At 42.0% G+C, this 15,811-nt stretch overlaps 1 protein-coding gene across 6 annotated transcripts in view; it reads left to right on the plus strand.

Annotated features, from left to right (window-relative positions):
• The first annotated feature begins 1,451 nt into the window (after nt 1–1,451).
• Nucleotides 1,452–15,811, plus strand: part of vwc2 (von Willebrand factor C domain containing 2) — a 179,827-nt gene continuing 165,467 nt past the window's right edge. The window contains exons 1-2 of one of the 6 annotated variants that reach the window (XM_063042340.1): nt 1,452–1,628; nt 3,612–4,074. In XM_063042340.1, the coding sequence (XP_062898410.1) occupies nt 3,658–4,074 (417 nt within the window). In that variant the 5' untranslated portion in view covers nt 1,452–1,628; nt 3,612–3,657. Of the gene's footprint in view, nt 1,629–1,651; nt 2,308–2,488; nt 2,524–2,673; nt 2,755–2,985; nt 3,091–3,611; nt 4,075–15,811 lie in introns of those variants that run through there. The other 5 variants (XM_063042339.1, XM_063042341.1, XM_063042344.1 and 2 more) reach the window with 5 other exon arrangements.

A 15,811-nucleotide genomic window follows, 5' to 3' on the forward strand; every position in this document is an offset into this window, starting at 1 on the left:
TGAAGATATTTGTCAATCAAAAACAGAAAAAGCAGAAAATACGGGACAAAATCATAAGACGATAAGACATAGGAGCAGAATGAGGTCATTTGGCCCAATAAGACTGCTCAGCCATTCTACCTTGGTTGATTTATTATCTCCCTCAGTCCCATGCTCCTACCTTCTCCCCATAATCTTTGACACCCTTGCTAATCAAGAACCTATCAACCTTGCTTTAAATATACCCAATGACTTTGCATCTACAGCTGTTTATGGCAAAGAATTCTACAGATTCATCACTCTCCGGCTAAAGAAATTCCTCCTCTGTTCTGTTCTAAAGGGACACCCTTCTATTCTGAGTCTGTGCCCCCTGGACCAAGACTCCCCTATTATAGGAAACATCTGCTCCTCGTCCACTCTTGGACTTTCAATATTCAATAGGTTTAAATGAGATTTCCCTCCTCATTCTTCTGAACTCCAGCAAGTACAATTCCAGAGCCACCAAACACTCATTATATGTTAACCCTTTCATCCTCGGGATCACTCTCATGAACTTCCTCTGGACCCTTTCAAATGCCAGTGGCAAGTCTAAAACTACTCATCCAAGTGCAGTCTGAAGCTTCAGCATTTTTTTCATTTTTGCTCTTCTATTCTAATCCTCTCAAGATGAATGCTGACGTCGCATTCTGACTGCAGACTCACCCTGCAAGTTAATCTTCAGGGAAGCCTGCACTATGGCCTCCAAGTCCCTTTGCACCTCTGATTTCTGAATTTGCACCACATTTAGAAAATTGTCCATGCCTTTATTTAAGCTGTATCAGTGGATGAGCAAAGAACAGGTCGATGAGCCTTCATCAGAATTTTTGTCTTATTGAGAATTATTGTCATTACTTTGAGAACAAATATTTGAACCATCTTCAATAAATATTTGACCGGGACAGTAAAAATTACATTACAGTACTCTTCTACACTACCTTCTCACAGGTTCCGAGGGAAAACGTTTCAATTTGCACTCACTAATACCACTGTGGTATCTGAAGCCGGCATTGAGCTTCTGGATTGGGGTGAAGGGAACAGGGAAGTTCACAGCTACCTTAAAATAAACGCCAAATCCTTTGCGATCGCCCACTGACCCCAGTTCCTGAACATTACATCAAATTCTTAATTACAGGCTTTGTGCAAGAACCGAAACAAGACTGCTTTGCTTTTATAGCGAAGATTGTTTCCCGTCGTTTCATTTTATATTTCTTTTCATGAATTTCTAAATAAATACAAGTCCCATGAAATGAAGCTGTAATACTGTACTATGTTTATAATCTGTAAACTGAAACCTCACTCTACCGTTGCTGCAAAAATAGCGCTGATTTTTACGGCATACATTACACTGTGTACGTATGCCTCTGACAACGATGAACAGTAGTTGAAATTTCGTTAAGACCCAGTTCGTTACCACTGACCGCTGGTACTTTACATTCAGGCGTAATCTAATAAACTCCGTGGGAAATTGAGTGGATTTGGACGATTTCAATCTGAGGTTCGGTTTCCCGCGCGGTGGGGGATTCCCTACCACGTGTTGAAATGGTTTTCCGAGGAGCTCACCTTTCGCTGCCGTCCACTGGTTGCCTGTTATTTCTGAGTAGCCAAACGAGGTAGCAAAACAAATACATATTTATGGCTGGGACGACTCGGTACTGCTGCCGCTTCCGATCAGTGTCCGGGATGGTGCGGCCTCAGTAACCGAAGTTCGGCTACAGACCGGGCATGTAAAACAACCAATTACAACCCTCGCTTTCTCACTGTCCAGCCTCGCTCTTCCGCCTGTTTTGCTTCCTTCGCGTTCCGATCATTTTCGTTCGTTGCCCTTTCACTGGTGCTGTAATGTATTTACAGTGGCCTGAATGTTTTTAATAGAGTTTATGTACCTGCGCCTTCTCCGGGGCAGTTCCGGGTACCTCAGTGGCAAGCGACCCCGATGGTCATTCAGCCCACACCTCCCCGTGCTGAACACCGCACCGTGATTTCCTGTCATCGGCGCCTGTCCATCCTCTGGGGTTAATCATTTGTTTTGAAGTTGTTCGGAAACATAGCGGGAGGGAAGTTGCCGGGTGTATGGGGAGGAGGAGGTCGCTGCTGTTGGCCGATAGGAACAGCCCAGTTGCGTTTCCCCGTCAGGGCTGGAGTGTGGCGGCGGTGACGGGGATCGCAGTGTGGCGAGTCTCCAGGTCCCGCACCGGTCATGGAGTAAGCGGAGGTACCGGATCCCCTCCGCGCTTGCTTCGCTCCCCGGGACCGTGCCTCCCTGCGCGGCTTGGACTTCCATTATTTCAGGTCAGTGGTGTTTTTGCTCTTAATGCGAGCCTCCCCGCTGCCACGTCCCGAGCGGAATCGGCCGGGCAGCGCGGTTTCATGGTGCTGATTCGGAGCGGTGACCATCAGACTCACTTCAAATAGCGACAGCTCCAGGTACCGGGAGCAAAGTAGGGTCGCCTTCAGTTGCAGGGACACGTCCGCCAAACAGGACGGATAATGACCACAATTAAACGGGTAACTCAGTCTGACTTTAATCTTGTTGCCCAAGGGGCCTTCAAAGCATTATTGATGCGTTATTGTGGGCGACTGTTTTAAAGTTTGCGCTTGCTGTGTAATTTGTCTCTGCGCGTGTGTATGAAAAATCCATTTTGTCTTCGTAGTGGCGATTTTATATTTCGCAGTCCAGGCCATGTCAAATAAAAACAATAATTAAACGTCAGGATGCGGTGGCCAGTGTTGCTATTGGTAAGTTGTCCGGTTGGTTGACAGCTGCCGCCGCTGGCGTCTGAGGCTGGCGGGCGTCGAGCGCTCTCCACGCCTGCCTTTGGGCACTGTGTTTTCCCGCTGGAATACCTTATCTGACCAGCTCACACAGATCCCCAGCACTGCGTTAGGCAGACTTAGAGGACCTTGTTGTTATTAGGGCATGGCATATCGCCTGATATCGCCTGATATTTTCTGCTTAGCTTGATGCTGAACGTGCATGGTAGCCTAAAATATTTTAGCTGCGTCGCACGTCTTGCTTTGGTTTTGAAAAGCATTAGTCACAGCCGGTGAACAGGTTGGATTTTTCATTTATCGGTAATACAGTGAGGCACTGACCTGCCGCTGCCATCTTGTTAAGTTTAAGGTGTAATGTGAGTGTTTTTTGAGGGGGCAAGTTGACACTTTATCATAGAAAATGCAAAAAAAAGAAAACGCAATTTCCTTTTTCCTTGAGGAGCTAAGATGCATTCAGAATTTATTTTTCCCAAGTTCAACTTTACGTTGAAATAACATCTACAAAAGTTTTCTTCAAAAATATCACAAATGCTCCAATTGTGAAAGAAGCACTGTTACTTTATGGGTAATCTTTCTTGGAATCAGGAGAATCGGATTCTTGCCTGTCCTGCTATTTCAAGTTGTTTAAAGTCAGAGGCAATTTTAGTTTTGTTATGGCAGAAACAGCATTTATTTACTTGGCTAGCTTAATTTTATTGATTTAGTAACATCAAAATAAATGGGCAAAATGAGATTTATGATGCCTTTGTGAGCAAAATTATTTTTCAAAGCTGTTTTCAGTCTGAGTTGACAGGTCTGTGACTGTGCTCTTCTTGTTCCAGTTGAAGATGCTGCAGCTGTGAGGAATGTCCTTAACAGATCCCTGTCATGGCCCCTGGGATCATCTCCTCGCCACTCACCACCTGCTGCCTACTTTTTATCACCCTTTGCTGCCTCTGTTCTGTGTCTCAGTCCCAGGAAGATGTTACAGGTGGACCTGAGTCATTGCCTATGGTCACTGGCATCTCTGCCACCTCTGAATATTCATACCCAGATTACCGGGGCAAAGGCTGTGTGGATGAAAATGGATTTGTGTATGAAATTGGAGAGGAGTTCACTCCCGGACCAGCTGCATGCCCATGTTTGTGTACTGATGATGGGCCACTGTGTGTCAAACCTGAGTGTCCTAGCCTACATCCTCGTTGTATCCGTGTGGACACCTCCCGCTGTTGCCCTGAATGCAAGGAAATAAAGAATTACTGTGAATTTCGGGAAAAGAAATATAAACAACTGGAGGAATTCAAGGTAAGAAAACTCTTGTTTTCATCTGCCATCTTTTTAAACTTCAGTCTTCATACTTTCTTTTCCCTTGCTCTTTCATCTGAAATATGTTTATAATTTAACTAAGTACCTCTTTGGAAACCCACCTGGCAGAAGGCAATGGCAAACGACCGCTGTAACTTGCCTCGTACGCGGTTCCCCACTACGTCAGAGAGGCGTGGAGGGAAATCGTCCGCCAACCGGAGAAACTCCGGATATGACGTACCTTTCCTATTTCAACAGCTGTTTTCTCTATTTCTTTCCAGTGGGTGCTGTCTCAAGGGCAGCACGGTAGAATAGTGGTTAGCACAACGCATCACAGCACTAGCGACCTGGGTTCAATTCCCACTGCTGCCTGTAAGGAGCTTGTATGTTTTCCCTGTTACCACATAGGTTTTCTCTAGGAGCACCAGTTTCCTGCCACATCCCAAAGATCTACTACCGGTTGGTCGGTTAAATTGTCCCCTGACTAGGCCAGGATTAAATCGGGGGATTGCTGGACGGCGCGGCTCATAAGGCTGGAAGGGCCTACACTGTGCTTTATGCCAAAAAATAAATAAACTAAAATTTAGCCGGGGCCAGTCTGCGGTAAAATGTATTTGCATCCATTATTCATATGACCATAACTTGGTAGCCTAGTGGATTGTAGCTGAGCACAATCTCTCTTCAGTCAGCATCTCACCGAGTTGTTTCTAGGGAAAGTCATGTGATATAGTGAACTGTGTGAAGCACCAACAGAAGCAGGAGTGTCAATTGCAATATCTTTTTCATTGCTAAAGTGTTTTTCTACAGCAATTAGTGCAAAGTAATGCTATGGAAACAAGTTAATCAATACTAAACCCACAAAATTAACTGGGATCAAATAAAATCACCAGGATTAATTGGCAATGTGAACTGATCACCTGCTTGCTAAATCCACTCTTCTTACCTTGGCAGAACATTCAATGAAAAGGTCTTCAATTTAACGATCACTGACCTAACTGGTGAATATGCATGTCGTTCTGGGTCTAAAACCCACAGAAATGTTTTGGTGTTTGGTTAGACCAGGCCCCTGGTTTTACCAGACGTCAAAACTGTCAGTGAGGCAACAGATTCTGCAGATGCTGCTAATCTTAAGCAACACACACAAGATGCTGGATGAACTCAGCAGGTCGGTTCAAGACACTGAACTTGAAGAATTGTGTTTCCCTGAATTGAAAATCTGGACCATTGTGTAGAATGAACAAAGGCTTTAAGTCATTGTGAGTGCAGTCAAATTCTGTGCTTTTTGAATTAATTGGGACAGAGGTTGTAGCACTAATTGGGCCTATGATCACCTGTTGTCTCACAGTTCTGTTGAGCTCAGTAGCCTAGTCATTGCTGAAGCAATAATGTGCAGGCGTTGAAGCTCCCACCAACACCAAACCACCTCAGTTTCTGGTGCATTTTGTTATCATTCAGCGGAACAATGTTGACCCAACAGGCTTGTTAGACAGTAACTTGAATTAAAGGATCCTCTGATAACATTACAAGAAGTTTAAAAAAAAAGCATCTGAAATGTTAACTCAGTTTTACTTTCTACTGATGATGCCTGACTGACTGAGTGATTGTATTTCAATTTTCCATAGTCTGCAGCATTTTGACTTGTACATTTTTAAAATGTTGTACATATAATAAATAAAAACTGGAGTGTGTGCATTTGATTAAGGTGGATATAATACAATGTTAACATTTTTTAATTTAAAATTTCTTAATTTGTAATATTTATTGGAAGCATTATATGAACCAGAGTGATTGGTAAATACTTATTCTAGCTTAGTGTTAGACAATGTAGTTAGATATGACTAACGGTGTATTTTTTTTCGTTAGACAGATTCCCAAAGAGTTTAAATTCATATCAGTTCAATTGTTTTTATCTTGATTACAGAGGAGAAAGCTGAAAACAGCAAAGCCTTAACTGATAGGTAAACTGAAAGGTTAGTTAGGAAGGTTCAATCGTTAGGTATTAATATTGAGGTAGTAAAACGGATTCAGCAGTGGCTGGATGGGAGAGTAGTGGTGGATAACTGTTTGTCAGATTGGAGGCCGGTGACTAGTGTTGTGCCTCAGGGATCTGTACTGGGTCCACTGTTATTTGTCATATACATTAATGATCTGGATGATGGGGTGTTAAATTGGATTAGTAAGTATATAGATGCTACTAAGATAGGTGGAGCTGTGGATAATGAAGTAGGTTTTCAAAGCTTGCAGAGAGATTTAGGCCAGTTAGAAGTGTGGGCTGAAAGATGGCAGATGGAGTTTAATGCTGATAAATGTGAGGTGCTACATTTTGGAGGAATAATCAAAATTGGACATACATGGTAAATGTTAGGGTATTGAAGAATGCAGTAGAACAGAGGGACCTAAGAATAATGGTGCATAGTTCCCTGAAGGTGGAATCTCATGTGGATATGATGGTGAAGAAAGCTTTAGGTATGCTGGCCTTTATAAATCAGAGCATTGAGTATAGGAGTTGGGATGTAATGTTGAAATTGTACAAGGCATTGGTGAGGCCAAATTTGGAGTATTGTGTACAGTTCTGGTCACCGAATTATAGGAAAGATGTCAACAAAATAGAGAGAGTACAGAGAAGATTTACTAGAATGTTACCTGGGTTTTATCACCTAAGTTACAGAGAAAGGTTGAACAAGTTGGATCTTTAATCTTTGGAGTGTAGAAGGTTGAGGGGGGACTTGATAGAGGTATTTTAAATTATGAGGGGGATAGATAGAGTTGACGTGGACAGGCTTTTTCCATTGAGAGTAGGGGAGATTCAAACAAGAGGACATGAGTTGAGAGTTAAAGAGCAAAAGTTTAGGGGTAACATGAGGGGGAACTTCATTACTCAGAGAGTGGTAGCTGTGTGGACCGAGCTTCCAGCAGAAATGGTTGAGGCAGGTTCAATGTTGTAATTTAAAGTTAAATCGGATAGCTATATGGACCGGAAAGGAATGGAGGGTTATGGGCTGAGTGCAGGTCGGTGGGACTAGGTGAGAGTAAGCGTTCGGCACGGACTAGAAGGGCCGAGATGGCCTGTTTCTGTGCTATAATTGTTATACGGTTATATGATTATATGATTCATTGACAGTAAAATTCAGTACTTCTGCATTAAGCTGGACATGGGAAGAAACCTTGATGTTGCTAGCAACACACATAATATGCTGGTGAAACGCAGCAGGCCAGGCAGCATCTATAGGAAGAGGTACAGTCGACGTTTTGGGCCAAGCCCCTTGTCAGGACTAACTGAAAGAAGAGGTAGTAACAGATTTGAAAGTGGGAGGGGGAGGGGTAATCTGAAATGATTGTGGAAGATAGGAGGGGAGGGATGGAGCTAAGAGCTGGAAAGTTGATTGGCAAAAGGAATACAAGGCTGGAAAAGGGAGAGGATCATGGGACGGGAGGCCTAGGGAGAGAGAAAGGGGGAGGGGAGCACCAGAGGAAAATATAGTGAGAGGGACAGAGGGAGAAAAAAGAGAGAGAAAGAAAGGGGAAAAATAAATAAATAAATAAGGGATGGGGTAAGAAGGGGAGGAGGGTCATTAACGGGGGTTAGAGAGGTCAATGTTCATGCCATCAGGTTGGAGGCGACCCGGATGGAATATAAGGTGTTGTTCCTCCAACCTGAGTGTGGCTTCATCTTAATTCATCCTGATTTTGTTGATAGTTTCAAAGGGTAGCTATATAAGATTGTAAAGATCTCTAGGATGACCAACAATATTTTGTTCATTTAGTGTGAGGCATGAACATCTACTCAACAAAACTTGTTTCATTAATGCACCTTAAACCTTGTTGAAATCATTATTTATTTTTAATAGCAATAATTTTATATAGTTATCTAAATGTTAACAGAAACATTGTTATCAGTTCCCTCTTTATGTTAAAATTAATGCTGCAAGTAAGATTTCCAGTTTAAGACAGAAACAGCTAATATCACATTAAAATCACAACAGGATTTGAAAGAAAGAACAAGGTTGAATTTTCAGGTGCCTTTTGCACAATATCTCCTAACTAATCTGCAGTGAACCATCATGGCTAAGCTGGGGTATGAGGCTTGGTATTTTTCTTTGTCCTTTCTGGGATAGTGCACTCATTTTTTGAATGCTACCTTCACATAGAATTTCTACCTGCAGAGAGACTCAAAAATAGGATATACGGTCAGAATACACTATCATTTTTCCTGTTGCATTGTTCGTCAAAACATAATCTTATACCACTGGCTGTTTACTTCCTTCATCAAGAGAGTGAATGTTAGTTGTTCTGACTGAGATTTTGGTCTTTGATGGGATGAGAAATATGAATATTCCTACATGATAGCATAAGACCATAAGATAAGGGAGCAGAAGTAGGCCATTCAGCCCATCGAGTCTGCTTTGCCATTCAGTCATGGGCTGATTCAATTCTTCCAGTCATCCCCACTCCCCTGCCTGCTCCCCATACCCTTTGATGCTCTGGCTAATCAAGAACCTATCTATCTCTGTCTTAAGTGCACCCAATGACTTGGGCTCCACAGCCACTCACGGCAACAAATTCCACTGATTTACCACCCTCTGACTAAAGTAATTTCTTCGCATCTCTGCTCTGAATGGACATCCTTCAATACTAAAGTTGTGTCGTCTTGTCCTAGACTCCCCTACCATGGAAAATAACTTTGCCGTATGTAATCTGTTCAGGCCTTTTAACATACAGAATATTTCTACGAGATCTCCTCTTACTCTCCTGAACTCCAGGGAATACAGCCCAAGAGCTGCCAGACGTTCCTCATATGGTAACCCAATGCTCCACCGGCATGTAAGAATAGTTTTTGCAACTGCTAGAAATCTTGAGCAACACACACAAATGCTGGTGGAACTCAGCAAGTCACGCAGCATCTATGGAGGGAATAAACCAGTTTGAACCGAGACCCTTCATTGTGATTGAAAAGGAGGGGAGCAGAGGCCAGTTCCAGTCAAACCAACCTCGAATGGTTGATGGATTTTGTTCTATGAGTAATCATGCCAAGATGCCCACTGATCTCAAGAAGCATGCAACCCATAACAATCTATATGTAGGATTGACAGGAATTAAATTGTCAATGCTTTCTTTTAACCACTGTGACCAAAACAAGAAACAAATTTAAGCTGGAGTTAGTAAATGCTTATCCATCAATGAAAATCTTGACAAGTTATCTGCCATTCTTTCAAAAGCCAGTTTAAAATCTATCTTTTTAATGTTGCTGCAACCATCATCTCTAATCCATCTACCTCAATTTAAGTGCAATTTGTTGTTGAAAAGGGATCAGTGGTAAATCTGTGAAGATACTGTTGAGATTTAGAGAGAGAGAGAGAGATATTGGTTGCTGTAGCAGGGATCAATCCAAATTCAAGTTGAAAAGTGAAGCTCTCTATGCATTTATAGACTACTGAAACAGTTTGTTACGAGGAAGTTGATTTCTTTGTTTATTTAGCTAGTGGGATGGTGAGAGCGTGATTTATATTTATTTTAGTAACCACCATAATACACAATTGCCTGGTATTAAAACTTTGCCCCTTTTTGATGCACCAAACTCAAACTGCGCATAGCGTAAAAAATTGCGAAATCAGCAAAAGATACATGAGAAAAAGTGCAATGGTGGTTCAGCTGAATTTGCATGGTATCTGATGGAATAGTGCCCTACTTCAAATACTTTGCAGCAACACATTGAGAAAGGTGTAAGGCTTTAGAGGCACGTAATCAATGTTCTCCCTTTTGGGTCTACTGACAGATGTTATTGATGCTGTGGTGTTGGGGTCTCCTTCGTAACTCCCATTGTTCCTCATCCCACTCCTCCAGGTCTTCCTCTGGCACTGGTGACTGTTCTCGAAATGCAGTACAGTCTGCGGGCATGTTTGGACTACAGATTGATGCCAGAAGCCAGGGAAGTGATGAAAGCCACAAAAACTTGGAACTTGCAAAAGCATTTTAGAGGTCCACGTAGGACTCTGTGGGTGTGGGCTCTTCACAGATGGGCATGCCTTTGCTACCAGACTCAAGGTCACTAACCTTCCCACATGGCTAGGCATTGAGTGAGTTCCTGAACAACAAAATGCCAGAGAAAACTTCCCAGTTAGTTTAAGTATACTCTGCAACTTTGAATTTAAGCAGTCTGCAGCCCATTCAAGTCTTTCAGTGCCAGTAATGTTTTCCTTTAAGTAGACACAGATGCCACAAAGTAGTATGATGTGCTCCAACTAATATCGCAAGTGATCATCAAAGTTCAAAAGTGGCTCTAAAAGTTGCAAGTTAACCTTGACTAGTGATGCTATTAGGACCAGGTCTAATACAAGAACAAAGAACCATATAACATGGAAACAGGCTCGCAACCCAACTATTCAATGTCTATCTAATCTCGTCCCACTTTCCTGCATTTAGCCAATATTCTTCAGCCACAGCTATCCAAAGTGAGTTTTACACGAAGTGTTGAATATGGGTGTGATTTCATCTGGATATGGTCACTAGCATGATTCAACCTAAATAAAACTGTTCTTGTGTGATTTTTGGCTAAGAGACTGGTGCTAATGAATTGCATCCTCACCATTTGTGCCTGATCAGTTTCCATCAAAGTTTGGAGTTCTTAGTCAAAGTCCAAGCTTATTGTAAAAAGGGAACATTAGCACCAGATAAATATTGTTGTCTGCATCAGAGAAGAACTTGCCTAGTGGTCCATTACCCAAAAAGTGAACTCAGCACTGTTGATGAGTACATTGGCAACAACTGTGAAATTGTTGTTGTGTATTCAAGAACCGTTGCCTAATTGTATTATATTTTCCAGAGGCAAGTAATTGTTATTGAAGTACTGTACCTCTAGCTTGTGGGATCCGTGGTTTCTGCCTGCAACTTATTATTCCGTAATCAATATAGTGGTGAGAATATAGTCAGATACTAACTAGGGAATTGGCTTCCCACCTCAAGTAGTCTTGACATCAAATATTTAATTAGCATGATTCGAGAGAAGGGTTTCACAGTTGCCTCCTGATTAATTATGACAATGAGTTTAAGTGCAGCTCCAGTGCTATATTTAAGTTTGCTCATGACACCACTGTTGTTGGCTGAATCAAAGGTGGTGACGAATCAGCATATAGGAGGGAGATTGAAAATCTGGTTGAGTGGTGCCACAACAACAACCTCTCACTCAATGTCAGCGAGTCCAAAGACTTGATTATGGACTATAAGAGGAGGAAACCAGAGGTCTGTGAGCCAGTTCTCATCAGGAATTCAGAATCAGAATCAGAATAAGGTTTAATATCACTGGCATATATGATGAAATAATGATTTGTGGCAGCAGTACATTGCAGTACATAATTTAAAAAACTATAATTTTCAATTAGAAATATACAGTGGTTTCTGGTTAATTGGGCCATCGGTTAATTGGATCAGCCATTTATTTTGAACAACTCTTAAAGAACAAAAACTATTGGAGAAAAGAGATGAGGTTCTATTTGTTTACTTGGGACACTGTGCTGCTTTGTTAGGGCAGGAAACTGTTGCTGAACAGTTTCTAACTAGCATCAGCCACGTGTACTTGCGTAGACACTACACCGTGCTTAGAGCAAACATTATTAATATAGCATCAGTTGCGTGTACTTTCAGAAAGCAGTGAACTTGTCACTGAGAGTAAGCAAGAAATATGCCAACAACAGGAATTCTGCAGATGCTGGAAATTCAAGCAACATACATCAAAGTTGCTGGTGAACGCAGCAGGCCAAGCAGCATCTATAGGAAGAGGCGCAGTCGACGTTTCAGGCCGAGACCCTTCGTCAGGACGAAGGGTCTCGGCCTGAAACGTCGACTGCGCCTCTTCCTATAGATGCTGCTTGGCCTGCTGTGTTCACCAGCAACTTTGATGTATGTTGCAAGAAATATGCCAGAAGACAATTCAGAACTGTTTTCAAGCATTCAGACTTGGAGATGCCAGAAACGGCCGGAGGTGAAAATGAAATGATTTCTCTACTTCAACAAGTTAGGATCTAGGAAGAATTTGAAGTTATCAGCAATCATCCTGAATGTTACATGAAACTAAAGACTTGGAGGATGCAATCATCATAAGCACTACATGAAAGCAGTGCACTATCTGCTCCAGGCTGAGTGAGAGCCAGTAAAGTTCAACACCACCAGGTTCTGGAATAGTTACTACCATTAGGCTCCTGAACCAGTGTGGATAACTGCATTCACCCAAACACTGATCTGATTCCACAACCTATGAACTCACTTCAAGGACTCACAACTCATGTTCTCAGTATTATTCATTCATTTATTTGTTGTTGTTGTTATTATTTTGTTTATTTTTTATATTTGTAGAATTTGTTGTCTTTTGCACATTGGTTGTTTGTCTTTGTGTGCAGTTTTTCATTGATTCTATCATGTTTCTTTATAGTTACTGTGAATGCTCACAACAAAATGAATCTCAGGTTAATATATGGTGACATATATGTACTCTGGTAATAAAGTTACTTTACACTTTGCACTTAATTTTGTGAATATCTTCCTCTGTGGTTCCAATCTTGCTAGTGTTGTAGTGAGCCCTTTTGATGGAATACCTCTTCAAATCTGTGCTCGTATGAGGGGTAGTCATGACAAAAAAGCAGCAGTAGCCTTATCATTGACTTACACTGGTGAATAGTAGTCCTAGTTATTGTTTGTATTTGACCATGGCATTTTATTAATCACATTATGACCATTGTCTCTGTACATCTTCACATCTTCTAACTTTTTATGACTTGAAGTACACTGTCTGATCATCTCAAGACCCAAAGTGGTTGAATTACTCTTGCCTCTCTTAGATATTTTTGTTCAATTTATTGATATCTCTTTGTAATGTAATGGCTTCATTTCATGTACTTAAAATGCAAGACTTCAAGATTCTACCAATTTGCTGACAATATATGTTAGGTGGAATTTTTTAAAACATTTTTGCCATTTATTTATTTTCATTAGTAATTTCACTATTGTCAATTTTAAAGAATACATATCACTCCTAACCAACTTTTTACCTTGTGTCAGAGCAAAAACGTTTCAATTAATTTCATGATCTTTTCTATTATTTTATTTATATTTCCCATTCTGTTGCTCATCGAATCACTGCTATCCACCAGGACTTTTGCAATTTTCTCTTATTTTTCTCCATTTTTTTTTATTTCTTAATTATGCAGCATGTTTTATTTTGACAAGCAGATCTCTTTCCTTAGGACCCTAAGCTGCTTCTGCAGCAGGTAACACTCCTAATGTGTGACTTTAGTTGGGAATCAATTTCCCATCCCAGTCACACAGGACAGTGACTTGGAAATGTATGTCACTAGTAGTTCATTATGCTGCTTTGAATTCCTGGAACTTCCAACCTACCAACATTGTGGAAGCATCTTCACCAGAGATGGGCAATAAAAACTGGACTTGCATGACATGAACTTTAAAAAATCTAGACTGACGATCTCATTCTACTGAAGTAGCCTTACCTGTCCGAAATTTTACTTGCTGTTTCGCGTTTAAACATTCACATTAAATGAACTCTACCTCATTATCCAAAATGCTGAAAACACTCAGCAAGTCAGGCATTATGATAAGGGGCTGGAGGAATGTCTGAGGTTTGGCCAAATAAGCCGAAGTATAGGAGCCCTACTGGTCTCAGTCTGGTGCAACCACTGTATGTTATGGTGACTAATGAGCCAAAAGTAAAATTTTGAACGATCTAGTTTGAATGAAATGGCACAAAGTTTCTCCCTCTTCCCCCCACAGAGATAAACACAGAAAGGAGTGGAGTTTGGGAGCAGAGAAGAGGAAAAACGAGATAGGTAGATTTAGCTCAGTGATTAAGACAGTGTGATTAATTAAGCATATGATGTGGCAAGATTCATATAAAGTTATACAGCTCAGAAACAGTCCATTCAATCCAGCTTTCCAGGCTGACCAAGGTGTCCATCTACTCTAATCCTATTTGCCTGCTTTTGACCAATATCTCACTAAACCTTTCCTATCCATGTACCCATTCAAGTGTCTTTTAGGAGTTGTTATTGTATTTGCTTCTACCACCTCCTCTGGCGGCTCCTTCTACATATCCACTACCTACTGTGTGAAAAGCTTGCCTCTTAGATTCTTTGCAATCAGTTCCACTTTCACTGTAAACCTATCTCTTCTAATTTTAGACTCCCCTATCTTCAAAGGTTGAAAGGTTCATTTTATTATCAAAGTATGTATGCAGAATACAACTCTGAGATTTGTCTTCTCCAGATAGCCATAAAATACAGATGGGGTATCCAGGGAGGGGTAGCACTTCTGGTTGTGGGCCTGTCATGCTCCACCCAGGGGCAGCTCATCCACCTCCCCCCCGCCCCCACCACCTGCAGGTCAGTTTAACTGTTTGCATGTGACAGAGGCCACACCCTGGAACACCGCTTCCACAGGCGGGCTAAAACCAGGTCAGGGTAGCCAGGAGCCTCTAACCCTGGTGAGACAGGGATATGCCTACCCCAGCATGTGAAGCCGGTTCTGGTGGACTGGATGGATGAGGTCAACTACAACAGGGGTCCCCAACATTTTTTGCAGCGTGGACCGGTTTAATATTGACAATATTCTTGCGGACTGGCCAACCCAGCGGGGGGAGGGGGGGGGACGGGGCGGGGTGGGTGGGTGTTAATCACTACTGGAATATAGGTGATGTCACTTATAAGTGGCTAATACACTCAATTTCGTTTCTAAGGGGCTTATCTAATGAATTTAGTATTAAACACACAGCGCATATTTTCCTCACATGAGTATAGTGATAAGTCAACTAGAACAGTGGTCCCCAAACTCCAAGCTGTGAAGAATGCAGTGGTATAGTGGTGGCCAGAATGCACAACACATCTTTAAGAAAAAAGCCGAAATAAACAAGCTAATTGATTAGGTGCCGCTCGGCATGTAAATGTCGGCCCAGATCAGAGGCGATGATTATTTTGGCTTTTTTCTTAGGATGTGCTGGGTACGTTCCGGCCACCGCTGTACCACTGCATGCTTTGCAGCCCGGAGGTTGGGACCACAGAATTATAAGTCACTTATAAGTCAATAGCATCATAACATTTTAAGTAACGTTTGGATATTAAACACACAGCGCATATTTTCCCGGTATGGACATATAAAATCATTGCAACACACCAATATCGCTGAATCAGTGGGAGCCCTGGGCTTGTTTTCCTGCAACAAGACGGTGCCATCGAGGGGTGATGGGAGACAGTGTTACTCGAAGGGGGTTCCTTATGTCCAGTCTATTCCGCGATTTAGTTTTCGTTGCATTCATTGCAGAAAACTCCGCTTCGCAGCAATATGATGTTGGAAATGGAAGCAACGTTTTCAGTGCTTTCATGGCTATCTCAGGATATTCAGCCTTGACTTTGATCCAGAATGCCAGCAGAGATGTTATGTCAAACATACTTTTCAGCCCACTGCCATTTGCAAACTCGGGGAGTTGATCTTTTTCCTGCGTTTGCATGGAAGATTCACCGGAAACATTCACAAATGGGTCACGGACCCATTCCTTTGCATGTCTTGGGTCACTTGCGTCTTAGGTCACTGATGACCTCACATGTGTTAAAGTTCAACAGTGGGCATGACAGGGAATGAGGAAAGGTGCAGCTGACTCATATCGTTTCATATTGCTAAATCATATCCTTTCCTCGCGGCCTAGTAGCACATGCTTTGTGGCCCGGTACCGGTCCACAGC

This window comes from Mobula hypostoma, chromosome 3 (genome assembly GCF_963921235.1).
Source record: "Mobula hypostoma chromosome 3, sMobHyp1.1, whole genome shotgun sequence".
NCBI lineage: Eukaryota > Metazoa > Chordata > Chondrichthyes > Myliobatiformes > Myliobatidae > Mobula > Mobula hypostoma.